The 25,665-nt window shown below is 67.8% G+C and overlaps 1 protein-coding gene across 2 annotated transcripts in view; it reads right to left on the bottom strand.

Moving 5' to 3' along the window:
• Positions 1 to 5,582: 5,582 nt before the first annotated feature.
• The window catches only part of SORCS2 (sortilin related VPS10 domain containing receptor 2), a gene marked incomplete at both ends in the record, with an annotated part of 184,482 nt that continues 164,399 nt past the window's right edge, over positions 5,583 to 25,665 (bottom strand). The window contains 17 exons of one of the 2 annotated variants that reach the window (XM_084233654.1): positions 5,583 to 5,647; positions 7,776 to 7,921; positions 11,560 to 11,662; positions 11,871 to 11,970; positions 12,791 to 12,916; positions 13,704 to 13,816; positions 14,931 to 15,054; positions 15,287 to 15,420; positions 15,644 to 15,830; positions 18,995 to 19,166; positions 19,521 to 19,649; positions 20,255 to 20,388; positions 21,053 to 21,173; positions 21,768 to 21,875; positions 22,470 to 22,561; positions 23,565 to 23,641; positions 24,233 to 24,335. In XM_084233654.1, the coding sequence (XP_084089780.1) occupies positions 5,583 to 5,647; positions 7,776 to 7,921; positions 11,560 to 11,662; positions 11,871 to 11,970; positions 12,791 to 12,916; positions 13,704 to 13,816; positions 14,931 to 15,054; positions 15,287 to 15,420; positions 15,644 to 15,830; positions 18,995 to 19,166; positions 19,521 to 19,649; positions 20,255 to 20,388; positions 21,053 to 21,173; positions 21,768 to 21,875; positions 22,470 to 22,561; positions 23,565 to 23,641; positions 24,233 to 24,335 (2,034 nt within the window). Of the gene's footprint in view, positions 5,662 to 7,775; positions 7,922 to 11,559; positions 11,663 to 11,870; positions 11,971 to 12,790; positions 12,917 to 13,703; positions 13,817 to 14,930; positions 15,055 to 15,286; positions 15,421 to 15,643; positions 15,831 to 18,994; positions 19,167 to 19,520; positions 19,650 to 20,254; positions 20,389 to 21,052; positions 21,174 to 21,767; positions 21,876 to 22,469; positions 22,562 to 23,564; positions 23,642 to 24,232; positions 24,336 to 25,665 lie in introns of both variants that reach the window. The other variant, XM_084233655.1, reaches the window with a different exon arrangement.

Below are 25,665 nucleotides of genomic sequence, written 5' to 3'. Positions count from 1 at the left end.
GTCTGGAGAGTGCCCAGTCCTGGAGTCATGACATTTCTGAACAAGAGGCAGCCCTGGGGTCTCAGGCTCCCCCCGCCCCACCTCCAGTTTGCAGATGGAAGCTGCACCCTGAGGGTCTGTGGGCCAGTGGCACCCCACGTCTGCCTCCTGGTGCCGATCCAGTGGCTGAGCAGGGCTCGCTGCGCCCTGGGTCAGGGCCGACTGACTCCTCGACTGCAGAGGGGCCTCGGGACTGCAGGGTGTGGCAGGCGCCTGGAGCCCCGAGGGGTGGCCACACCAGGGACCAGCCCTTCCACCCGAAATGGGGAGACACTGCCACAGACACCTGTGGCCACCATCCAGAATGGCTGGCGGCATCCAGACTGGAAGCCCCCGGGCTCTCCCGCGGTCAGAGCCGCCCAGGCCCCCTGGCCGCCACAGCCTCTCTGGTCAGATGAGTTGTTTTTGTTTTTGTGGCCCTCACATCCTGGGCTTGGTCTGGCCACTCAGGTCAGGGGCAGCCCTGCGCCCACGGCCACTCTACAGAAACCGGCTGCTGCCCTGCGGCGGCTGCTGGGTGGGCGGGAGTGGCCCCTGAGCCGCCGGCCGGCTAGCTAGCACGTGGCCTCCCGCAGACGTGAGTGGGGGTTGTACCCACCCTCGCGCTCTGCATCCTGGGAGGCGGCTCCTGGGCCACAGGGAGCCGTTTCTGTGAGGAAAAACCAATGTCCCAGAGTTCTCTGCGGCCTCCGGGGAGGCCCGGCTCCCCGAGCAGATGCCAGTCTTGGGGGCCTTAGGAGGGAAAGGTGGCAGCCCACGGAGGTGGCACCTGGAGCCACAGGGGCACCACATGGTCCTCCCACGTCCAGTCGTGCCCACAGACAAGCCACTCGGTGCCGTGGCCTTCAGACCTGGTGCCTGTGTCCGTGTTTAAAACCCAGGTCTCCGTCCACTTTCCAAAGCAGAGGCCTTTCAAGAGGATGGGGAGCCGATCAGCCCCCAGCCTCTCCATGTGGGGGAGGAGCTGTGGCACCCCCAGCCTGGGCCCCTCCCGGAGCCTGCGCCCCCAGCCTGCCCCCACCCCGCGTCCTCAGATTTGATGAGAAAACTCGTTTAAAGCGTTTGCTTCAAACTAAGTTATTTATTTGTATATGTTCCATAAAGATAGATTTTAATTTATGTCTGTACATACTGGACACACCCGGACGGGTCAGTTCTGGCAGAGGGCGCCCTCCTGGGGCTCACGAGCGGCACAGTGGAGCGACCACCAGCGGCCTCAGCGCCCCGCACCCGCCCGGCCAGGCTCCCGCCGCGGGTCACCGTTCCTCTGGCGGGTGGGCGGCCTGGGGGTGGCAGCGGCCGGGGTCCTGGCCTGCGGTGTGGGTGTGGCTGGGCTGAGAGCCCTGGGAAACGCCCACAGCCGCCGCTCCTGGCCGTGCTCCGCAAGGTGCCCGCCTTCTGCATCCCTGCACTTCTGTGTCCTCCGTGTTGTCAGTCACCCAGCGGCCCTTTGCGAGGACACCGGTCCAGGTTGAGGTGCATCTTGTCACGTGGCCACAGGTGGGGGCTCAGCCTCTGCCCAGCCGCCGTCGGGGTCCTGGCCTCCGCACTCCGGCCCTGGGCTCCTTCCAGGCCCTGCCGGGGGCGACACCACCAGGCGTGCCACGGCCAAGCCCCCGCCCGTGTCCCTGAATGACATTTGGCAGTTTCTAGAGCCCCCAGGGCTGCCCCCGGGCTGGAGGCGCCTTTGGGGACACCCATCAGGGGACGCGTGTCCGCCGGCCGGCGCCGCCAACGCTGGGATCTGTTCAGTCGTGGCAGGATGGGCCCTGCGTCCCGTCTCCCGAGGCCGGGCGAGGGCCAGGGCCGGACGCACGCCTGTCCTTCCTTTCGGGAAGGGGGTGGACGCCCTCGGCGCATTCTCAGGCCCCAGGGGCCGCGGGTCCGGCCTGCGCCCCTCCTGGCTCCTCCCAGCCCGCCGCAGGCACCCAGCTCACGCCAAGGCCCCCGCGCCGGCCTCGCCCGCCCACGCCCGCCCCTGGGGTCATCGTGGACTGGACAAGGCCCAGGTCGCGGCCACTGTGCTTTCTGTTGCTGCCGCGCCCGGGCGGGCCGGGCCGATGCTGTGGAAGGCTGAGCACAGGCAGCCCCCAAGCTTCACGCCCGCACCCAGGGAGGAGCAGCCGGGAGGGCGCCCCCTGTTCCCGGGGAGCCCCGCGGGGTTCCCCAGCATTCGCCATGAAGATGTTTTCAAACTGGACCAGCAGACGCTCCTCGGGACCAAAGGTGTCAAGACGATGCTCCGGGCATCTGCTCCGGCCAGCAGCGCCCCGCCCCGCCCCCCCCCCACCGCCCCCCCCGCCCCCCGCCGCGCCCGGCCACGGACCAGCTGTAACATGTTTTCATACTAAGAATGTAATTATTTCCTTATTGTATTTTTTAAAAACTAAAGTCATATTTAAAATTCTCTTTGAAAGAAACAGGCAAGAAACAGGGAAGACTTTTTTAATTAAATATGTTGGCAGTGCCCGTTTTTAAAGGGCTGTAAATATGTATTTCCCTGCGTTTCTCAATGTATTTAATTCAGAAAGTAAAAAGTTTTATCAGCGGAAAGCTGCGGTGGAAATAGCGGTTTCCAGCCCCCCCCCCCCATTTTGTAGTCGCCTCGCTGGACCCTCCGCTGTCTCAGGCGTGGCCACAGACCGGCGCCCTCGGCGCGACCCTCGTGTGTTACTAATAAAGCTGAACCCTCCGACCAGGCCTCCGAGTCCCGGCCCACTGTTCTCTGGCGGCGGCGGCACCTGGCGCCCCAGGCCCACTCTCGGGCTGCAGAGGCCTTGCTGGTGGGTGGAGGCGTGTGGCGAGAAGTGACAGGGATGGGCGCGGGGGAGCTGTGTCCAGCAGCCGGCATCTGCGAGCCCGCGCTACGGGGGGCTTGGGTGCTCGCACCTGCGCGCCCAGGGGCGGGGTCGCGGCCCACCTGCGGCCCCTGGGCTGTGATGAGGGGACGCCCCGCCCAGGTGGGCTCACTCTCAGGCCCCGGGGCCAAGGGCAGGGACTTGGGGAAACCGCGGCTGGGGAGGGTGTGGATGGGCGTCTGCACAGGGCTCGCGGGGGAGAGGCAGCTCTCAGGTCAAGGCGCAACTACTGGAGAGCGTAGCTGGGGAAGCAGGCAGGTGCCCGCGTGGTGCCAGGGCCCTGCAGGCGCCTGTCCAGCTGGTCCTCAGATGCTGTCCCAGGTGGTGACACCAGCAGCCAGGCCCCCTGTCGCCAGCCGAGGCCCGGGAGTGGCCTGCAGACATGCGCACGCAGGTGTGCTCGCCGGGCCGCACTGCAGCTGGACACGGGGTGGACAGGGGAGGACCAGGCCTGAGCACCACAGGTGTGGCCTGGAATCTGGGTGCAGGGGATCTGCAGCCCAGGGACATCTGGTGGCAAGTTGCTCCCCTAGACCCACCGAGCCCAAGGCCCTGGCTGCTCGCCGGGCAAGGGCAGAGCTGCGCCCCCTGCTGGCCGGGAGGGGCCCTGGAAGGGCGGGCGAGGCTGCCTGGGCTGCGGGTCCCAGGCCCAGGGCCCCTCGACCCGCAACAGCCGCCCCAGGCCAGGGCCCGCCTGCGCCGGCCCCGCCGGCACCTGCGGTACATGCAGGTCGTGAATGTGGGAGCAGCTTCACGGGAAGGCGAGAGCTGATCGTATTCACTTGATCTTTGTTAAAAGCATCACAAATGATTTATTGATTTTTAAAAAGGGAAAATAAGAAAGAATTGACCGCATCTTGGTTATGGGCACATGCCAAGCCCCTGGGCACCGCCCGTGGGTGCCCGCGCGCCTCACCGCAGGGCCTGCACGTCGAGCACACGGACGCTCTGGCTCTATGCAGAGAAAGCCATGGCCCCACGGGCCGAGCCGCGTGGTTACGGGGACGGAGCTGCGCGAAGCTGTAGCAGACGCCGCCTATTCCCAGGCGCTCGGGCCACACACTCGAGAGAAATAATAGCATAAAATACAGGAAAACACAAATAACTAAGGGAAGAAAAGCCCGAGCCGAACAGTGGCCAGAGCTAAGTTGGTGGCCAGGGAGGGTGGGGTGGTCACCCGCGGGCCCTGGTCAGCTGGGGGACAGTGTCCAGGGGGCCTGCGCTGCCCTCACCTTGGACCCGCACGTGCCGACAGGAGACTCCCTGTGTGTGTCTCGGGATGGGGCAGCTGAGACAGATGGGGTGGACGGCAGGCGCAGGGCTCCCCGAAGGAGGCCTCGAGGACACGAGCTGAGTTCTGGGGGCCCAGGAGTCCCAGCGGCGGGATGGGCAGGAGGGCAGCAGCAAGCACAGCCCCACCGCGTGGCCGCAGTGACCGCTGCGTCCTTGTGTCTGACAGCCCCACTCGTGGCGGGAAGCTCCCGCCTGCCCGGACAGAGGCTGCTGCAGCCTGGGCCGAGCGTCACCCCGGTGCTCCCCACGGGCACCTCTCATGGCTGGGGAGTGGGTTAGCGTCTGCGGGGCGTCCCTCTGGACCCAACACTGGTCCCTAGTTGGGGTTCTGGTCTCTGGGGAAAGGCCCTGGGCCAGCTCAGTACTGGGGGGAGCGCGGGGTGGGGGGGGCTACTGACTTCCGCATCAAGGCAAAGGTGGACGTCCACTGCGTGTCCACCTGCAGACAGAGCTGGCACACGATTCAGGCATCTGCGTGAGTGGTGTCCCTGCACGGAGCGAGGCCGTTTCTGGGGCCTCTGCCACACGTCCCTGTGCTGGGGGCTTGGGCAGTCGCCCCCGCTGGGCCTCAGTTCTTACTCTTCAAAATGAGGAGCAGCAGCCAAGGCCCTCCCGGCCCCGCCAACGAAGCCCCACCCGGCTCCCGGGTTTCCACACGGCCCGGTGAGCGGGGAGCACAGACACCTGGGGTGGCCGGGCCTCCCCCGCCGGGATGGCCCGAGGGGCCCCGAGCCGTGGCCTGGTGGGAGGGCGCTGCGGGGGTGCAGGCGCCGGCCCCTGGGCCGAGAGCATGGCTTCTGGAAAGGGGCGCCGGCCAGGCCCCAGCACAGCTGAACGCCCCTCCCCGCAACCCAGACGGCTACCTGGGAGGTATGTACAGTTTCTGCAGGTTAAGCGGTTCCGCGAGGGGCCCTGGCGGGCCTGGGGCGCAGGCCTCAGGCCTTCCTGTGTTGGAGGCGGCGCCAGGCCACACGGCTGCCCTTGGGGAGGGACGGGGGCTAGGAGGAAGGGAGCCGGCGGGACCCCTGGTCGCTCCGCAGGTCAGGAGCCAGAGCGGGTGTGGTGTCGGCCTCTGGGACGCGGCGCCCGGCCGGCCCCGCCAGTCTGCAGGGGCCAGACTCGGCCTTGAGGCGGTCTCGGCTGGGGGGCCCGCGCCGGGGTCCAGGCGAGGCACCCAGCCCAGGTGGCCGCGGGCAGGCCTGAGGGGTTCCCAGCAGCCCTGTGTCCTCGGGCTGGGCTGGACGGGACGGGGTCGGGGGGGGGGGGCTTGTGCCACCCATGGTGGGGCAGCGAAGGGGGCGCTTTCCGCAGGTGTCCGGGGCGCAGCACCCCGCGGGCTGTGGCTGGAGCCCTCCGCGGGGGAGACGGGGAGGCGGCGGCTGGCGGCCGCGCTCAGCTCACCAGGTAGCTGTGCATCTCGCGGGAGTTGATGCTCAGGACCACGCCCGAGTGGTTCCCTAGGAGAGAGACGCTGTGAGCGCGCCCCGGGGCTGGGGGCCGTGGGGGGCCACAGGGTGGTGGGGGGAACTCTCAGTGCCCTGGGCCAGACAGGGGTCCCGCCTTCCTTCAGCCGCGGCAGTGCCTGGACCAGGTGCAGGCCTTCTGCGGGGCCCGGGGGCCCGTCCACTACCAGAAGTGAGCCCCGCGGGCCTCCGGGCTGCCTCCGGCCCTACTGCTCCGGCAGGAGCCAGGAGAAACCGCTGGCTCTGGCACCAGGCGGGTGCCAGGTGGTGTGGGGTGATGAGCCTGAACCCTGAGACGCCGCCCGCCTGCGGGTGGGAACTCTGTCCAGGCCGGCCCTCCTGGGGAGCACGGCGTCTCCCGTCCACTGTCGTGGGGTCCAGGCGGACCAGGTGGCCTATCCGGCCCGGCCCACGATCTGCGGGTAGAAAGGTCTGGGGCTCGGAGGGCCCCCAGCTCAGGAGAGTAGTGAGTGCCTCCCTTGCCCGGCGGCGCGCCCCATAGGAGGGTGGGGCCTGGCTACCCGGAGGCAGCGTGGAGCCCCCTGGGGGGGGGCGGGGGGGCACGACAGGGGCGGGGTCCTGGGGCCACGCAGGGCTTGACTCTGCCCTCTCTTCGCAGCTCAGCGGCCGGGGCCGCGGTGAGGCTCTGCCTTGGGCTGCTCGTCTGCCAGCCTCAGGGCCGAGTCGGCCAGCTGGCCTGGGGGCTGAGGGCTGTGGTCAGCGGCCGTCCGCTGCGCGCCCTGGGGTGTGACTGGGCCTGTCTGAGCTTCCCGAGGCTCAAGCTTCTGGCTCTCGGGGCGGCGAGAGCAGCAGTAACGGCGCAGCCCACGCTGACCACGGCTGTCCACCCACAAGTAGAGCGCCTCCTGCTGCCTCACTCCGGGCCCTTGGGTCCTCCCAGCAGCACCGAGGTGGGCCAGTTGCTGCCAACGGCAGGCGCTGCTGGGGACCCTGGCCTGAGTGCAGCCCTTCCCGCCAGCCGCGTGCCTGGCCAGGACAGGGCGTCCTCGTCCTCGTCTCCAGGCAGCTGTGACACGACGGCCCAGGACGCTGGGCTCAGCCTACCCCGCCGGGCGGCCCGGGGTCGCAGTGTCCCCCGGCCATGGGAGAGCTGCCCTGGGGGCCACCCAGGTATGTGTCCCCTCCCCCTGGAGATGGCCAGACGTCCAGATTGCCTAAGCCAGCGAAGGCTGGTGCCCCCCCCCCGCCAGGCTGTCACAGGGCGAGGGCTGCCGGCCGCTGCCCTGGCCGCCTCTCCCACCGCCGTGGGAACTCGGCTGCCGGGCTGGGGACTCGCTGTTCGGGCACAGCCCGGCAGTGGACTCAGCCGGCCGCCCCTATCCATGGCCAGACCCAGGGCGGGGAGACCTGGGGAGGCTCCCCCTGCCCCGACAGCCCCAGGGGCCGGCAGAGGCGGGCGGCCAGGCCGAGCCCCAGGCCACACGGGTCAGAGAGGCCGTGCTGGGGCGGCACCTGCCCGGGCTGAGCGAGGACAGCGCCGCAGCAGCGACCGTCGTGGGCGCCACGAGACACGCGCATCCGCGCGGTGCTCCCGGGTCATTTTCAGGGGGAGAGCCCACCAGCCCTCCTGCTGCCTCCCCGCCCCCCAAGGGCCAGAGTGTCCAGGGCTGCTGGGCGCCCAGGTCTCCACTGCCCGGTAGCCCCGAGTTTGGCATTCCCTGGCCAGGGGTGCAGGGGATGGGTGTCCGGGGGCGGGGCACGGGGCGGGGCCGGCGGTGGGCGGGGTCACCCGGGGTGGGGCCTGGGCGAGGCCGGCGGTGGGCGGGGCCATGGGGGGGGCAAGGCCGGAGGTGGGCGGGGCCGTAGATGGGCGGGGTCTCCCGGGGCGGAGCCTGAGCGGGGCCGGCGGGGGCGGGGCCGGCGGTGGGCGGGGTCGCCCGGGGCGGGGCCTGGGCAAGGCCGGCGGTGGGCGGGGCCATGGGAGGGGGCGGGGCGGCGGTGGGCGGGGCCGTAGATGGGCGGGGTCTCCCGGGTTGGAGCCTGGGCGGGGCCGGCGGTAGGCGGTGTCTCGGGGCGGGGCCAGAGGTGGGCGGGGCCGTCCTGGGAGGGGGCCAGGGGCGGGGCCGGGCGGGGCCGGGCGGGGCCGGGCGGGGCGGGTTACCTGGGGTCTGCGCGTCCAGGTCTCCGTCCACGCACTGCTCCCCCTGCGCGGCGCTCTGCACGCCCTGGCCGGGGCTGGCGGGGCTGGTCATCTCCTGCTCCTTCTCGTTGTGCATCTGCGCGTACACGGTCCTGCCCGGGCGTTTCCTGCAGGCAGAGGGGCTGCTCGGGGGTGCCCAGGCCGCTTCCCCAGGGCACGCGGGGGCCTGCCCACCCCCGGGCGTGGTGCCGGCGGCGCCCCCGCGGCCCCCCGCGGCTCCCGGGTCTCCTCTGGGCCCAGTCTCTGCCTGAGACGCCTCCTCCGGGCAGCCTTCCCCGCTGTGCCCCCCCCCCCCAGCCCGGCAGGCCGCGGCCCTGGCAGGGAGCGAGTTGGCTGCACGTCGTGCCACGTTGTTCAGGAAATCTCAGGCCACGTCTCAGGCAGCGAGACCAGGGTCGCTCCAGGAGGGGATTTGCAGCGGCCCCTCTCCCAGGAAGCCACGACCTGAGAACCGGGTGACCTCCGGGGCCGCGAGGAAGAGGGCCGGGGCACCCCGCACCCCCAGATAGTGGCGCAGCACGCCCGGGGAGCGGAGGGGGACACTCGGCCTCCGCAAAGCCACACACACCCAAGATCTAGAGACACAGCACGGGGAGAGCCTGCTCCAGAGGGTTTTATTGGCGTTTTATTATTAAACAAACTCCTACGAGGCGGGGCCAGGCCGCGCGCACATCGCTGGTGACCTCACCAACACAGCAGGGGCATTTTTCTTGGATTTTTCCACTGAGCATTGAAAAGCCTTGAACTCGTGACTCGAATCCTCCAGCGGGTACCACATGGAGGGGTCTCCCCCAGCCGCCGGCTCACTCCAGCGTGGCACGAGGCCTGCCCCCGGAGGCCGCACCCCGAGGCGCCCATCACGGGCTCCGCCAGATCCCGCCTGCCCAGGGGGTCCAGACGTGGCCAGGGGGGCCGGGGACATGCTGTGCTGGGCGTGCGGCTGCGGGGTTCTCGGCCAGGGTCGCTGTCACGGAAGAACAGGACAGGGGTCTTCACCCAGTCGCTGGGGAGATGGCGCCGGGCCCCGCTCTGGCGTCCCCAGGGCCAGCTGCTGGTGTGCCTTCCAGGCAGGAGGGGCCTGGGCTGCTGGTCACGGCCGAAGGCCACGGGTGTCCACCCACAAGTAGAGCAAGCGTCAAACAGGCCTCGGCCAAGGATGCGGGGAGGAATCTTCCCAAAGCAACACGCGGGGCGGTCCTCAGACTAGCCAAGGCTGTGCCCAGAAAAGGCCACATCCAGGCTCCCGGGGAGACGCGGGGGCCCCACTGCAGTCGCTGCTCCCGCCAAGGCCTCGGCGAGGGGTGACCGGGCGTGACTCGTCGCTGTAAATCATTGCCCTCCCGGACTCCCCTCTGCTGGCTCGGCTCCCACATTCCTGTTTATTTTTTATTACGGTTTAAGAAACACCCCCCGAGCCACTGGGCCCCTCCACCCGCCTCCCAGCGCCCACCTTCCCTCTGGGAAGCCCAGTTCGCTTGTCAAAGTGCACCAGGTGCTTCTCGTTTTCTTTTCTCTGTTCACTGGCTCTGTCCCGCCTCCACAGCTTGGCCTTTCTCCCTATCTACTTCACTTAGCGGCATCCTCTCAAATTCCTTCCATTTTGCTGCCCGAAACGACAACAGTCCATCATTTTTTACAGCTGAGTAGTATTCCACTGTGTGTTCACCCCACATCTTCATGCGATCCTCTGTCTGTGGGCTTCTGAGTCTCCCCCACACGTCAGTGCTGATTGCACCACGCTCCCTGGCTACATGCCTGGACGTGGGCGGCCGGGTCCGAGCGTGGCCCTCGCTCGAGTATCTTGGGGAAACGCCACGCTGTTCTCCAGAGCGGGTGCACCAGTCACAGTCCCGCTGACAGGACTGGCCGGCACCTGCGGTGAAGGTCATTCTGAGGTCAACCGTGCTCACGGGTGTGAGGTGACGGCTCATTGCCATTTGACTGTATTTCCCTAACAACACGGGATATGTTTCACCCGGATGTTCCCAGGGGCCAAGTGGCTATTCCGATCTTATGTCCTTTTCTTAACGGGGGTGTTGTTATTATTATTGATTGGTGTGAGTGATTTATGTAAATCGGGCATTCACCCCCTTTCTGAGGTATGATACGCGAATATGTGCCCCTGTCCAGTGTGCGCTCTTCAGCCAGCGGGCCTTCCCTGTCGCTGCGCAGCAGCCTCTGACTCGGTGCAGCCTTGCTTGTTCCTTTGTGGCTGTTCCCTCGGCCTGTCCCCAAAGGTCTCGAGGCTGACGTCATGGGATATTACTGATGTTCCCCACTATGTGTTTTATGATTTCAGTCTTGCATCCAAGTCTTTCATCCATTTTTGAATTTATTTGTGTCTAGGGGTTAAAGAGTGATCCAGTTCCTTTTTTTCACATGTGACCCCCCAGTTTTCCCCACCCCATATGGTGAAGACATTTTCCTTTCTTCATTGTATCATCATTGCTCCTTTGTCTATGAAGTGTCGACATATGTATTCTGGGCTCTGGATTCGGTTCCCATCATCTCTTTTTTAATTTCACGACCGTACTGTTTGACCATGCTGTCATTTTGTAACATAGCCTGAAGTCAAGTAAGGTGATGTCTCCAGTTTTCGTCTTTTTATTTTTCTCAACATTGCTTTAGCTATTCAGGAGGTTTGTGCTTCCACATAAATTTTAATACCTTTTGTGCAGAGAAGGGATTTCATTCTCTTTCATTTCCTCATCAAGTCCTGACGGGTTGGTGGGCTTGCATTCCAAGACACACACCCCAGATCTGAGAGGCATTTATTGGGCCCCCACCTCCTCAGGGGAGCCCTTCCAGATTGTCCAGACCAGCTCAGGTCCTATTACACTTTCTCAGGGCATCTCAGGCCTCCCCTTCAGCTAAGACTAGATCATGGGGCACCTAAACCAGTGTTGCCAGCACCTGGACTAGCAGCCCACACAGAGGAGGAGCAGGCACGTAATTGCTTCTTTAAAAAACTGAAATCAGGTGCCTACAGCCAGCTGACAGGGGTCTGGCGAGGTGGGTGGGGTACTGGGGAGGGAGGGCTCAGCTTCACAAGGGCATAAAGCAAAGGGTACTGCATCCTTGCATTTCTCCACAGGTGACGCTAATCCGGGGGTCCCTGAGGCCACTGGAGTTGGACCAGCCACCGGGGAGAAGCCACTGGGTGAGAGCTGGAAGCTACATTTTGCAGGAAACGAGTCTGCTGCACTCGGTCATTTTGCTGGTTCAAGTCCTCACCCACCAGCCCCTGGGGGTGTCCTCAGTGACCCCAGAGCAGTGGGTTATTGATCTATCTTGCAGGCTCAGAGGGGGAGAGGCCCAAGCCCTCCTGACGATCACACAGTGTGCATGCTCCCTACTGAGCCCCACTCCTACCCCCAAGCACCCGTGTGGCCCTCATCTGAACACTGCCTGGCACGCGGCGCTCTTGGGGAGGGGTGAGTGCTGAGGGGGCCTGGGGCGGGGACCAGCCAGGTCAGATCCTGCCTCTCCGTCACTCGCTGCATGCCCCTGGGCACATTACTTAACCTCTCTGAGCCTGGGTTTCCTCAGCTGTAAGATGAACGGTGCCATCCCTCTGCCGGTTGTTGGAGCAGAAAGGACGGGCTGTGAGCCGCCGGGTGTCACCCTCCTGATCGAGGGCGGTTCAGAAGCGGGGAGCAGGTCTAGGCGGGTGCCACCCCCCTGCAGCCCGTGGCAGGCCCCACCGTCACTGCCTGGTGGCCGGGGGAGGCCAGCGCGGCCTTGCCTTTTGAACTTGAAGAGGATGAACACTCCCACCGCGAAGAGCCCGGCGACCAGCAGCACAGCCACGGCCCAGTAGCCACCGCCTCCTCCCGGCCTCTGCGCATCTGCAAGCAAAGGGCCGGTGAGCGGCGCCCGGCCTCCTGCGGTCCTTGGAGGCAGGATCTGGGGCTAAAGGGGTGAACCCTCCAGAGGAGCATGTGGGCAGTTGGGGGCCCTCTGCCCAGGATCTGCCGTGTGGGCACCAAGGGCCCAATGCACGCCCGCCCTCCCCGCAGCGGGGCCAGCCTGGCCAGGGCCACCCTGGGTGCTCACCTGTGTCCCCGTCCCTCACCGCCACCTGCACCCGGACGCCACCCCGCAGCAGGAAGCCGATCTTCTGCGCCTTCAGCGCCTGCAGGATGGCCGTGCGCCTCTGCAAGCAGAGCGGGGTGAGGCGGGCGCCCCGCACCCGCCAGAGGGAACGGGAAGTGGCGGCAGAACCCTTGGCCCTCAGAGCCCCGGGTCGGGGCGGCCTCCCTGGGCCGCGGCATGTGTGAAATGGGCGCAGTGACCCAGCAGCCAGCTCGCCGAGGAGCTGCTCCAGGACACACAGGAGGCGCGGCCGGGACCCCTGGAGAGGGGGCGGCTCGGGCGCCCTGTGCCCCTCCCTAGGGCTCTGCCTGCTCTGCTCCATCCGGCACTGGGGTTACTCTCTGCGCCCCTGTCCCAGGGACAGTCGTCTTGGGTGGGGCACACCTGGGGTGTCATGGGGAGAATGCCATGCCCACCCACCCCGGGCGGGACCCCAGCTGTTCCTTGTCCTCACAACGGGGCTCACTGCCCTCGGAGGCGCCAGCTCCCCGCGGCGGGCAGTGCTGCCCACTCATGCCCGCCCTGGTGCGGCCCCTCCCCCTCCCTGTCCCGCTCCAGGGGGCAGCTGGGGGCAACTTCTGCTGTCCTGAAACCCAGGAGTGTCCCTGAGCGGAGCTCACCGTGTCCAGCACCCCTCAGGGCATGAGCAGCTCCAGCCCATGAAAGGGGAGAGACCCCAGGGGGGCGAGGCCCAGCCTCACGCCCGTCCCTGCCCGCCCCATCAGCAGGGCCAGTGTGCCTCAGGCTGCAGCCGCAGGCGGACAGGGGCAGCGGACAGGGGCAGGCGAGCTGCGGGTCTTGGCCCAGTCCACCAGGGCTTGTGCTCTCTGTGACCCGTCCCCTGCCTGGGCACCCAGGGGCCGGCCTGAGGCCACGGGCACCTTGTCATCGGTGAGGCTCCTCCTGGTGGCGGGCCTGGCTGGGGGCAGCAGCACGTGCAGGTCAGCCCAGGTGGGCAGCCCCGGCCTCACCACGGTCACCAGCAGCTCCTCAGGGATGCCGGTCTCCTGGGGGTCACAGTTGAGCCACATTCTGACCTGTGCCCACTCTGGAGGGCCTGGGATGCCCCTCCCCTGGCCTGAGTCCTCCCCATCCTGCACACCTGGGGAAGGAGCCCGCGCCGCACCCACAGCCCAGCTCTCCCCGACCCCAGCCCTTCGCCTCTGCCTCCACTCAGCCAGGCCTGCCCTCCAGTCCCTGTCCACGCTGTGGCCACACTGAGCAGGCCCTTCCCTGGGAACGCCCCCCCCCCCGACCCCGCAGCCCAGAGCTCCGGATCAAGTAAACCCTCACCCCTAGAGCTCAGCTTGTGGCCGCCCTGCCTCCCGGAGGCCCCTCCCCTGCTTCCCTCTGGAAAACTCCTGTTCATCCTTCAATGCCCAGGGCAATTCACCAAGATTATTCACAGGCCTGGGCCAGGCAGGGCCAGAGTGGGCCTGGCCTGTGATGGCCCGGGACGCCCCAGGGGCCAGTCTTTTTCTCGTCGGCAGTCCAGGGCCACAAGTGGCCTGTGCCTACTCTGGGGCCCGAGGGCAGTGGCCACCCTGCTTCTTGTCTCTTGCTCCAGTGCCCGACCCAGAAGAGATAAAATCGCTCTATCCAGGCCAGCTGGAGGACAGTTTGCAAACAGCTGGTGCTCACTGTGTACGCGCAGACACAGCCACCCACCCCTGCAAGGCGACTGTCCAGCGGTGGGTCCCCTGAGTAGCCCGAAGATGAGACTCCTGAGGCTGGGGGTGGGGCACCCAGGGGCCCCGGGTGCTGGGGGCCATCGGCTGTGGCGGGCGGGGGTACCTTGGCCAGGAGCCGGGTGACCACCAGGCCAACGTCCTCTCTCCACTCGGGCGTGTTCGGGTTGTGTGTGTCCAGCTCCTTGGAAAACTGCAGAGGCACGAGCTGGAATTGATCTGCAGAGGGAGAGACAGGGCTGGCCGGTGCCCGGCTCGGCCCCTCCCTCCCAGTGGCCGCCGCACCCATGGCCCAGCACAGCCCTGGGCCCAGGCGGGGAGGGGGGCTGGTCTCAGATAACGGGCCCTCCTGCGTGCCCCACAGGCCGCGGCCAGGCGTGCCAACAGCTGCCCTGTGAGGCAGAGACCTCGTGGCCTGGGCGGGGGCCTGGCGCGGCCGAGCCTGCCTGGGGGACTTGCCCCGCCAGCCCACGAGGGGCGCCCACCTGGTGAGCCGGCCTCCCACCCCAGCACCCACAGGCTCTGACCAGACGCGCCCTCCCGCCACAGGAAGAATCCCAGGGGAGCAGACCCCGCCTGCTCATTCATACTCCCAGGCCGCGCCCCGGCTGTTCGAGAGCCAGCAGCGGGCGTGGTGGGAAGGCCCCAGCGGGCGGCTCGGGCCTGACCGTCTCCATTCGCCTCCCTGCCTTGGCTTTCTCGCTGGTGCGGGGCGGGGGCTGCGCAGGGGAATAATGGCTCCTTAGGGACCGGACACCGCCCAGGGCTGCACACTGTTGGGGCCCAGGGTGCCCGGTGGCGGGGCAGGCCATGACAGCCCACGCGGCTGCTGTGCACAGGGCAGCACCCTGAGGCGAGGCCGGGTGTTACGGGGGTGCTGGCCAGGGTTCAGCCGGGCATAGCTGGGGCTGGCGGCTCTTCTGGGTAACGTTTCTACTGCACCCTCCTCGGGCGGGCTGAGAGCCCCTGCGAGCACAGGACACGGGGCCCTGGTTCAGAGCAGGGGTCTGTACCCCGAGTCTGCTCACTGCCCGGAGTCACGTGACTGTGTCAGGCTGGAGGGCAGGGGCCCAGCTGGCGGGCGGACCTCGCCAATCCCGTGCATTCGCTGCCAGGGCCTGGCCCCCTAGCCACGCGCTCAGGCGGCTCCTGCTGGGGCAGAACCACTGCTTACGCCAGAGATGGAGAGCTGAGGCCAAGGGCTGGAGCGCGTCTGGAGGCATCACCAGCTCCCGTCCCGGCCCAGGCTCCTGGGCGACCTTCACCCTGGCAATGCCACCACGTGCACCCCCAGGTCAGGGGCGTGGGGCAGGGGCTCCCTCCCGGGACTCACCCAGCACGCGGACCAGCCTGGAGTCCTGCAGCACCGATGCCCCGCAGGCCGCCTGCACCGTCACGCGCACATCCCCTGTGTCCGCAAAGCGCGTGGTCACCGAGTTGTCCAGGGACAGCAAGGGCTGCAGGGCACAGGGGGTCAGTGCGGGGCCAGAGAGCCCCAGGACATCCCGCTGGGGGCAGGCACAGCAGGGATGGCCTCCCGGCAGCCCGTCCCCCCAGACGGTGCCTACCCTCCCCCAACGTGGAAGACGTGGCCTGTCCAGGCCGCCAGGCCGGGCCCGACACCCTCCCCCGCCCTCTCCCCAGTCTGCCCAGCTGGCAGCCCCCCGGCCGCGGGGCCAGGCCGCGCACCTGCAGGCTGTGGCCGATCCACCAGTAGAAGACGGTGAGGTTGGGGTTCAGGGGCAGCAGCACAGCTGTGAGGTTGACCTCCTGGTTGACGCCGACCACAGGGGCCACTTCAAGGTAGAGGGCCTGCAGGGGGGCTGCGGGGCCCAGGAGAGGCTGGGTTAGAGGGCATCAGGGCAGTGGGCACTCCAGCGACTGCTGCCGGTCAGTCACCCCACCCGGCCCCCACCGTCTGCAACCAAGGGTGCCCTCGGGTTGCCGTCAGCAGGCCTGGGCACTGCGGTGGTCCCAAGAGACTCCTGGGACCCCCGGAGCTGGCTCTGTCACAGGCGGGTGCCAGCCCGAGGGCGACGGACTTACAGTTGACCTGGACGAAGAGCACGGCCTCCTCGTGCCCGGCCGCGTTCTCCGCCCTCACGGACACCCGGTACACGCCGGGGCTTTCGTAGCGGTGCCGGATGGGCTCCCCCGTCAGCGTGAGGTTGACGTACATGGCCTTGAAGCCGTCCCCGAGGTCCACCTGGTACTTGGTGGTCAGGACGTCACCCTGTGGGGAGCCCAAGGCTGAAGGGCCAGCACCGGTCATCCGCCCCCTCAGGAGTGCGCCGCGGGGCCCAGGGCCAGCTCTACCTTCCCGGGGCTCGGCGGGAGTCGGGGCAGGAAGGCAGAGGCGCTGGGGCTGCGGAGACCCCCCCCAGGCGCAGGGCGGGGCCCCGGGCAGCGCCGGACTCCAAGCGGGGAGCAGGGGTGGTGTGTGGGGCGGGCAGTCTCCCCTGGAGACATCGCAGGAAGACGCTTCACGGGCCCCCGGGAAGTACAACGTACCCCTGCCCTGCCGCGGCGCCTCGTTCCCTGCGCTGCCAGGAAGGACGCTGGGCCGGGGTCTGCAGAGGGATGCCCGGCGAGGAGGCCGGGGTCACCCACAGACACGCCCGACACGCGCAGCCCCAGCAGTGCCCGTCGACTGACAGCACGACAGGTGCAGCCTCCTGCCCGCCTCCTGCCCTCCCTGTCCCTTGCTGCCCCCACCCAGGGGCACCCAGAGGATCCCTCCTCGTGGCGGAGGAGCGACATGGCGCCGGCGGGGCCGGGGAGCCGTCAGTTCCCGGGAACTGCAGGGAACGAAACCTGCAGGCCCCCAGCCAGGGCCCCCGGCACTGCACCCCAGAACCATCATGTCCAGGAGGGGCTGGACGCTGCGCGGCGGGTGCGAGCGTGACCCCCACGCCCTCCACCCTCCAGCCCGGCTCCCTGGCGAAGACCGGCCTGGCCCCGCTCCTGCTCCGCCGCGGGGGCCGCTCTCTAAGTGGGGTCAGCGAGGACAGTCCCTCAGAGCGGGCCTGTTCTCGTTCAGTGCAGTTCTCCGTGTCACCCCGGCCGTCCACAATCAGCTCCTTCGATCACTTTGCGGTGTCCGTGGCCTGCAGGGGCGCCCCCTGGGGAGGTCCCGACTCTGGGGAGCTGCCTGGCCCTGGGCAGGCTCGTGCACCCGCGTCCTCCTCGGGGGGCTGCCGGGGCGAGTGCTGCGTCTCACGGCGGGCAGGCTGCGTTCAGGGACCCGCTGGCCTGTGTGCCCCGTGGCGGCACCGCCGTCCACCCCAAGGGTCTGCGTGTCCCCCGCGTCCTCGCAGCACTCGGCCTGTCTCCAGTGCTTGACTCCGCCGCTCCAGGGTGAGGGCCGCCTCCTCGGGGCCTGGCCAGCCTCTTCCTGACAGGTGACCACGTGCCCTCGGGCACCTGCCCCACCCCCTGCTGTGGGGCGTCGTCTGTCCCCCAGGGGTTCTGAGAGCCTCATGCCAGGCGCCGGGCCCTAGGGGCGTGTGTGTGTCGTCCCCACGGGCCGCACGGCTGCTGCTCCTGGCATCCACTTGAGAGACCCACTTCCACATGAGCCTTTTGTCCTGAGGGCCGGGAGTCCTCGCTTCCCTCTAAGCCGCGATCCGCCTGCCCTGCCCGGGATGGGGCGTGAGGCCGGGGTGTTCCCTGCTCCTCCCCTCCTGGAGCTGCTGGCACCGGCCTCACCTGCCGGCCAGGGCTCTGGTCCTGGGCGCTGTCAGGCTGGGGTTGGTGTTCCAGAGGGAGCCCGGGTCCGGCCCGCCCCCATGCCCGCTCTGCCTGGCTGGCTGTGTGTGCCTGAGTGTGGGTGCCCACCCTGGCCCCGGGCTCCCACAAGCCTCCCCGGGGACCCCAACTGGGCTGCGCCAGCTCTGCCAGGCTCACCTGGTTCCCAGAGCTGCGCGGCCCGGATCCCGGCACTAGGGGGCAGCAGAGGGCCACATCTCTGCACACCTGTCCTGGGTTCGGGGCCGCAGCTGGGGCCCCGCCTGAGGGTCCAGGAGGCCCCAGCCCATGACGGGAGGGCGGGGGGCACTGTTCCCATCACTCTAAGACGGTGCTGGGAGCAGAGACACCCCCCTCCTCTGGGTCGCACCCGAGGCCAAAAGTGAGAACCTCAGAGCCAGGCTCCGTCAGCACAGGCAGGGCCGCCGGCCGGAGCGTCCAGCACAGCCGGGTCCTGCACCGGGACAGGTGCCGGCCACACAAGCCCCAAACGGGACCGATGCTGGATGCTGGCTCTGTCGCTTTCACGGGGGCTGCGTCGCAGCCTCGGTTTCCCAGCTGTGCGGTGAGGGGGCCGGAAGCAGGGGTGCAAGGTGCTCTCAGTGCCGTCCGCCTCCTCTCTGCCTCCGTTTCCCTGCTTGTGCCAGGCCCCAGACCTGTCTCCAACATGAAGGACCTCTGCCCTCGCACCTGCCACCTCGGTGCAGGCCGAGGCCCTGGGTCAGGCGCACCAGTGCCCCCCGTGCACTGGCGTCCACTGGGGGCGGGGCGCCCGGGGTCAGGCCGTCCCAGCTTTGCCTTTGCTGAGTCACAGCCTCTTAACTTCTGCTTTTGAATATTTGCAATGAACATTTGTTATTTCTGTCATCAAAAAAAATAAGCCCGCTACAGAGCAATTCAAAAATGCTAGAAGGAAATAAACATATGAACAACTTCCTTGGGGGAGCAGGCGTTGTGGTGAGATTTACATTTTTGTGATGCATTTTTCAAGTGTTCTATAGTGAGCACGTGCTATTTTAGAAATAAGAAGAAAAAAATCGCTCTTGTCCTAAATAAAAGACAGAGAAGCGTCTGGGAGGCTGTGCACACCTGTTCCTGCCTGTGTGTGTGTCTGCACGTCTGTCTGCACGCCTGTCTGCACGCCTGTCTGCACGCCTGCATTCTCCCCTCTCCAAGCTGGCTGCGGGGTCTTGGCGTGGGGTCATCGGAACAGTTTCTAACTCTCTGCGTTGCTTACAATTCCCAATTAACTAAATCAACATAATTAGAGGTTTAAAACGCGGACTGCCACCCGCAGGAATGAGTAACTCCTGCGTCACTGCCCAGGGCGCGTGCACACATGCACACATGCACACATGCATGCGCACGCACACACACGCACACCCACGCGCACATACACACGTGCAAACACACGCACAGACACGCGTGACGCGGTTGCCTCTGACGGCGGGGCATCCCCCTGACCCTCCATTCTCGGGCTTTATTCTCTGCTTCTGTTGCCTTTTTCGCTGCTGGCCCAGCCGAGGGAGGGAGCCATTTCCACCCACCGTCGCCTGCTGCCCTTTGGGAAGCGTTCGGAGCAGCTGGCAGAGGCTGAACCACACAGGGCGGAGCTGGGGGCAGGGCAGCGGGTGGGGGGGGCCCACTTACCTGCTCCTGCCGCACCTCGAACAGGACGTCATCTCCTGGCTGTACCGCCACGGCCTGACCGCGGATGCTGACCCGCAGGCCCCGGGGTGGCGTGAGGGGGCACTGGAGCTGGGGCGAGCTCCGCTGCAGGTCCACGCCGCCCTCGCACACGTTGGATACCACCTTCCGGTACCTGCGGCCCGAGAGCAGCAGGTCAGGGTCTGCGGGGCCTGGGGCTCTGAGGCCCCCATGGGACGGCCCAGAGCACTGGCTTCAGCCCCACCCGGCCTGTGACCGCCACGGGGTGCCGGTGCCTTTCCGCAGTGCCGGGCGCTGGGCTAGACGCCGCCTGAGTCACGGACTCGCTCACGCGATGCGTCCTGTCTGGGCGTCCACCCCGGGCCCGCGCTGGCCCGGCCGCCGCACGCAGCCCTCTCTGGCGGGGGGACTGGGCTGCTTGGGGGGAAGGCAGCCCCTGCCCGCCACCCCCACGTCCAGTGGAATCGCTACTCTGCCCTGAGCTGGCTGGAGGGGCGGCCGCCCTCACCCGAGGCTGCTGCTGTAGGTCTGGCCCAGGACGCAGTCCTCGGGCGGGGCCAGTGGGTTGAACCAGAAGTTGGCAAAGCACTTGTTGGTGCCGGGCTCTGCAGAGGGGGCTCGTTCGAAGCCGTAGTCACTGAGGGGAGAGGACAGGCTGAGGCTCGGGTTGGGGACAGGGAGGCGAGTCACACGGCCCCACCTGGGGGACACGGGCGTGAGAGCTGACGGGTGAGAAGGGATGCAAAGGGGATCCCGGGAACTCACAGGAGAGGACCGAGCCCAACCTGGGGGTCCTGGAGGGCTGCCTGGAGGAGGTGGCCTGCATCTCTAGGGCAGAGCAAGAGGTAGGTGGGGAAGCAGGGAGGGCTCCACAGGTGGGCCAGTCCCTTCGCAGCTGGAGCTGCGGTGGCCAGAGAATGGGGGGAGGGGTGAGGGGGTAGGGCTTGAGGCCTCCTGGACAGGTTCTGGGCCTGGACGTCTCCCGGGGGCCGTGGGCAGCCCCTGGCCACTGTGGAGCAGGCAGGGCAATAGCAGGGGCTTCAGCAGAGGCCCCGGGCGGGAGAGAGGGGCTGGTGGGCACAGCCCAGATCCCCCTGCTGCTCCTGCTGTGTCCTCCTGCCCGGGCCAGCATGCCCAGGAAGTCCGGAACACGCCGTCCCCGGGAGTGGGCTGGGCTGCCAGGAGAAGGGGCAGCAGGCCGCAGGCGCTCCCCACGCAGGCCGGGCCGGCGTGGGTCCTCACCAGAGGAAGTCGGAGTCCCGGCAGGCACACACGCGGGAGGTGAGCGCCGACGTGAAGCTCCGCCCCTGGACGCACCAGGCCGCCGGCCTGCGCCTCCGGAAGCTCCGCTGCTGGCCCATGATGCAGCGGTCACCCTGCAGGGGACATGGGGAGGCCGAGCTGCTGAGCTGGCCCAGCCCAGGCCCCATCCACTGGCCCCGCGGGCAGCGGCGGGCAGGCGGGGATGCTAAGGCCCGAGGAGATGGGCCAAGTCCAGCAGGGCAGCCTCTCCATCGCCACCCCTGTGCATCCTCTGGGCATCCGCGCTGTGCCCACTCCGTCCGCACCCTTGGGTCACCGTGTGGGAAAAAGTCCCCTTAACTTCCTCTTTGTCCCTTCAGGCCCTGGGCAAGGAGTTGAGCCAAAGGCTGCAGGGCCTGGTGGACACAGCAGGTCCTCAGCGAGTGACCAAAACAGGCACCCCCAAAGGCGGCGCGTGGCTGTGGCCAGGGCAGGGCCCCCAGCCGTGCAGCCCCAGCTGGCCCTGCACAGCGGCTGCCACTATATCCTCACGGGGGCTGCAGCCTGCGTGACGCATGCACGTGCTGAAACACGGGTGCCGGACACACCTGGCCCTGGCCGCGGCCGGGTGAGTTGGGGCCTGTGGACCGAGCCCCGAGGGAGGTCACACACCCCACCCGCAGGCCAGCGAGCCCAAGGCACCCCAAACAGGGCAGACCCCTAGGGCGTCGGGGCCCTGGGAGACGCCCCAGGAGGGAGGGGCACCTGCCCTGCCCGCCTCCAGCTGTGCCCACCCACCTGCAGGTCGGCGAGGTCCCAGGACCCATAGTCCTCCTCGCCGCACCGCCTGGAGAAGGAGGGCCGGAAGTCCACCTTGACCAGCTCCCAGTCTGAGCGGAAGCTGATGTGGCCGAAGACCCTGGGAGGGCGGAGGGAGGGGAGAAAGCCCCTTAGTGTGGCCTTGTGCGGGGCCCTGGCCGGTCTCCCGGGGCGAGGACCTGCTCTCCCTCTCTGCGTCATCGGTGACAGCAGCCGCCGTGGCCACAGGGCGCTGACCCTGGCCCGCCTGGACACCCTCTCTCGCCACACACCAGAGGGAGCTCCCTGCCCCCCTCCCAGGCCAGGCAGAGGCTGGCCACGTGGCTCAGGCTGTGGCTATTCCAGAGGGCGGGACAGCAGCCCCGGACGCGGAGGTCCTGCCTCGGCTGGGGTACCTGTCACCCCGAGAACGCTGCCCTCGGAAGGCGAGGCCCAAGGCACACTCAGTGCCTCACGGGGGAGGGGGTGCCCTTTGCTGCACGAGCAGCGCTCCCCACCCCACACAGCCTGGTCCTCCCAGGCCTCACGAAGCCTGTGCTGTGGGGAGGCCAGGCGGGCAGCGCAGAAGGTCCAGAGCGAGACTCTGGTCGACTTGGAGCTGGCCCTGACCTGTGGGCAGGTCTGCATAGAAGCCCTGTGGGGTGCGCCGGGTCCCGGAGGGGGGCAGAGGCAGGCGCGGGCCGGCGGCACTCACGTCATGACCAGTGTCTCGTCGCCCGGCTCGCTCAGCAGCCCGTCCACGAACACGGAGGTGCTGGTGAAGCTGTGCGTGCTCCAGGTGAGGCCCTCGTCCACGCTGAACCTGCGAGGGAGGGGTCGCCAGGCGCGGGCAGCGACGCCCGTGTCCAGGCGGGCAAGCCCGGGCCCAGTGCTGGGTGGGGAGACCGGGATGCGGTGGCGTCCCCACAGGCAGCCCAGCGCCCGGGCCACAGCAGGGGTTTGGGGCCAGGTCTGGGGCAGCTGCCTCCCGTGTGCCGGTCTCCAAGCGCAGTACAAGCGCTGAGGGTCTCCCCACTAGAGTGAAACTGGCTTCCTGGAGGCTTCCCCAGCTCTGGCCTCAGGGCCAGGGCTCACGCCCGCCCTCACGCCCGCCCTACGGGCTGCCTACCCGCTCCCGCTGGCCTGAGCGCCGACCCACCTCCTAACTAAGCTCCCTGACACGTCAAGTTCACGTCCCGGGAAGCCCTCCCGGCTGCTCAGACCACAGTGGGGTGCTTTGGGCCCCCAGTTCCCGGCCTGCCCCGGCCCACCTGGCCTGGCGGCCTTGACTCCTGCTTCCCGGCCTCCCGTGTCTGACCTTTGGTGGGGCGAGCCCCCTGTTCTGGGGTCCCACAGGAGAATACACTGAGGGGCTCCCCGGTGGGGAGAAGGGCCCCCCGCAGGGCCCCCGCGCTACCTGAGGACCTTCAAGGGGATGGAGGTGTCCTTGATGGCCACGATCACGCCGCCGTGGTCCAGGAACAGGATGTGGTGCTCCTCCTCGAACACCTGGGCCGGGCCAGAGGTCAGGGCCGGGGCTGCTCTCGGGGTGGGGGGTCGACCGCGGGCTGTGCGGCGCCAGCAGGGCCAGCTCAGCTCCCCCAGGCAGGGCCGGCGTGAGGGCTCCCGCGTCCCCACACTCCCCCAGCACCCAGACACGCTGCTCGTGGGCAGATGGGCCCGAGAGGAGCCCCTGGATCACCAAGGTAGAAGCTCCTATCAGCGCGGCGCGGAGCCGCACGCAGAGCCGGCAGCGTGACGACGGGAGAGAAAGACCTGACCAGAGAGGCCCTCGGGACAAGCAGCGCCGTGAGGCTTAGTTCTCCACCGAGCCGCAGCACAAGTGCCACTGCCTCCAGGAAGCCCTCCCTGATGCCAGGCTGGGCTCACAGCCCCTCCCCGCACTTACTGTGCTTGTCTGTCATTGCGGCCCTCAAGGGCACTTGGGGGCTTTTGCCACGTGCACCCCCTGGGGAGAACAGGTGCCTCCCAGTCATGCCCACGGCCCCCCCACAGTAATTCCACTCTCATTATCTCCAGACTCCAGAAAAGTGGGTGCGCCCGCGTGCTGCCCTCGCATCTGCACAGCCCACGGCCTCTGCTTCCCGCCCAGCGGGAGTCACAGCGCTGGACACACGCGCCTTCCGCAGTCCAGACGCCTCTCGCCACTTGAGCGAGGTCAGAACACTGTAGCACAGTGCGGCTCTCTCGCCCTTTTCAGAACCCTCCTCTCTTGCGCTGTCGGAAAACACGAGGCGCTGGCCAAGGCGAGCCTCTCACTTTGGGGGTGAACATGCCCGTCTGCACGAGCCCTGGGCCGCAATGCGGCTCTCGGGCACAGAAATGACCTAAAACAGACCCTCCCGTGCCGCCGGGAGGCAGGACGCACGGCCGGCCAGCATGTCGCCGCAGGGGTTTCAAGCAGTGTCCACTGTGGAGCAGATGCCCAGGCGGGCTCTCATTTGCAGCCAGAGGCAGCAGGCGGGCGGAGACGGGGCGGTGGCACCCTTACCTGCCTCCAGGTGTGCCCGCAGTCCGACGTGATGTACATCTCTTCTTTATACTCCACCAGCTGTGCGCCCAGGTTACCTGGCCAGGGGAGAGGGGTTGGTGCTGCTTGTAGGGGAGCCAGCTTTCCCGTCCCGGGCCCGAGCCCTGTGCCTGCCTCCCCTGCCAAGCCCCCCGGCCACACCCGTCTCTGCTCCCCCACAACGACGACGTGCCCCGGCTGCTCTGCGTGACCAGGGGGGTCACCTGTGTGTATATCTAGATGTTTTATTTATGCTCAGAAGTCTTCTCTCCAGAGTCAAGTTCCAAAGTCCTTGGAAAATTCCAGAGGAGATGGAATGTCCCCAAGCACATGAGTCAGAGAGAGTTCTGATCAGAGCAGCAGGGTCTGTGGTGTCCTGGCTTCCATGAGGTCCACTCATCACCCACCCGTCACCCACCTGTCACCCATCCAACCATTACCCACCCACATCCACCACCCCCACCCATCCATCACCCAGTATGTGCCAGGTGTCCGCTCTGGGCCGTGCATTCAAGGCCCCGGCGTTGCTACAGGAGCTGTTTCCCGGAGAAGCAGCGGCCCCTCCCCAGTGGACACGCCAGGGCCCCAGGCGCGTGGCCTGCATGTCCCCTGGGGAACAGAACGCCCCTCAGGCACGATGCCCCACTCACCTGCGCCCATGATGAGTCCGGGCGCGGTGTCCTTGGTGTGCACGGTGCCGGAGACGTAGGGGTTGTCTGCCCAGCGCAGGTGGAGGTGCAGGTGGCAGTCAGGCTGCGGGGGAGGGGCTGAGTCAGTGCCTGGGGCGATGTCCAGAGGAGGCCCCAACCCGACCTGTGTCTTCCCGGAGGCTGACTGCTGGGGGGGGGCAGGATCTGCTGGGGGACAAGCCCCGGGCTTCCCCAGGGCGGGTTCTCCAGCTTGGGCGGGGACCACCGCATCCGCCCGCGTCCTCCAGGCTGCCAGAGCGATTCCACGCACAGCTTTCTGATGATTGTACCTTCCCTCACGCTCCCTCGGGCCCCGGACGGTGGGCCTCACCCCTGGCCGGGCCCTCTCCTGCAGAGGGCTCCACCTCTGTGGGACCCCAGCCCTGCCTCGGGCTCCTCCCCTGCCGCGGCCCCACCCCCGTGGATCAGCAGGAGGAATCCTGCAGAGACGGGTGGGCAGGTGGGTGGGAGAGTGTGGGGTGGTGGTGGGCACGGGGCTTCTTTTGGAGGTGACGGCCAGGGTCTGCAGGGACTTGGGAGGTCCCGACCCCACAGCACGAGTCACACCCTGAGTTGAGCTGCGAAGCGGGAGGCTGCGCGGGGGAGGGACCAGCTCCCTCCCCCCAATCCCCGTCCCTGCAGTCCCCGCCCCCGACCAGCCACCAGTGGGGAGGGGGTGGTCTGGGCCAGCCCCTGGGGGGGCGATGGTCCTGGGGACCCTGCTGGTGTCTGCCAGCCTCAGACGGGCTTACGAAGCCCTCCAGCCAGCCTGGGTCCAGCTGATGAAGGGCAGGTGGCTGGGCCGGGCCGGGCCAGGCTGGGTAGTCCCAGCTCCTGGGGAACCAGCGGATATGTCGGGACGCCCAGCCCCAGGCCGGGGCTGCCCTCGGGGTAGTGTGGCCAGAGATGGCGGGACCCTGAGCCCCCAGCTTGCGGGGGCCCCAAGGACAGGCCGGTGCCGCCGGGTCAGCACTGACAGGTGGGCAGAGGAGATGAGCCAGCGGCAGGCCCCTCTGCCAGGCCTCCCCCTCGGCCCCCAGGGCAGCACCGCTGCGTCCTAAGGAACTGCCCCAGCGAAACAGACACCATTCCCTCGTGCCCGGGCTCAGCCACGTCCCGGAGGACACGCTTGCTCCTCCCGTGCAGAAGGCGCCCCGGCAGGCAGGGCTGGGAGCAGGGGGGCAAGACTGGGCCAGGAGCGTTTGGGGCGCCACGTGGCTCGCCATGCCCGTTGCACGAGGACAGTGGCGGGAAGGGCCGCCGAGGTCGCGGCCGGGCGATGGGGCGGCTCCGCGCACGTCCCTCGCACGCGCCTGGGGTCTTCTGTGAGACGCAGGAGCCGCTTTCAGGGTAAGATGTCTCATGTGGTCGGCCCCCTTCACTGGGTGGGGGCC

Source organism: Talpa europaea (assembly GCF_964194135.1).
Source record: "Talpa europaea genome assembly, chromosome: 5".
NCBI lineage: Eukaryota > Metazoa > Chordata > Mammalia > Eulipotyphla > Talpidae > Talpa > Talpa europaea.
Note: the sequence above shows the minus strand (reverse complement) of the source record. Positions and strands in the feature narration are given on the sequence as shown.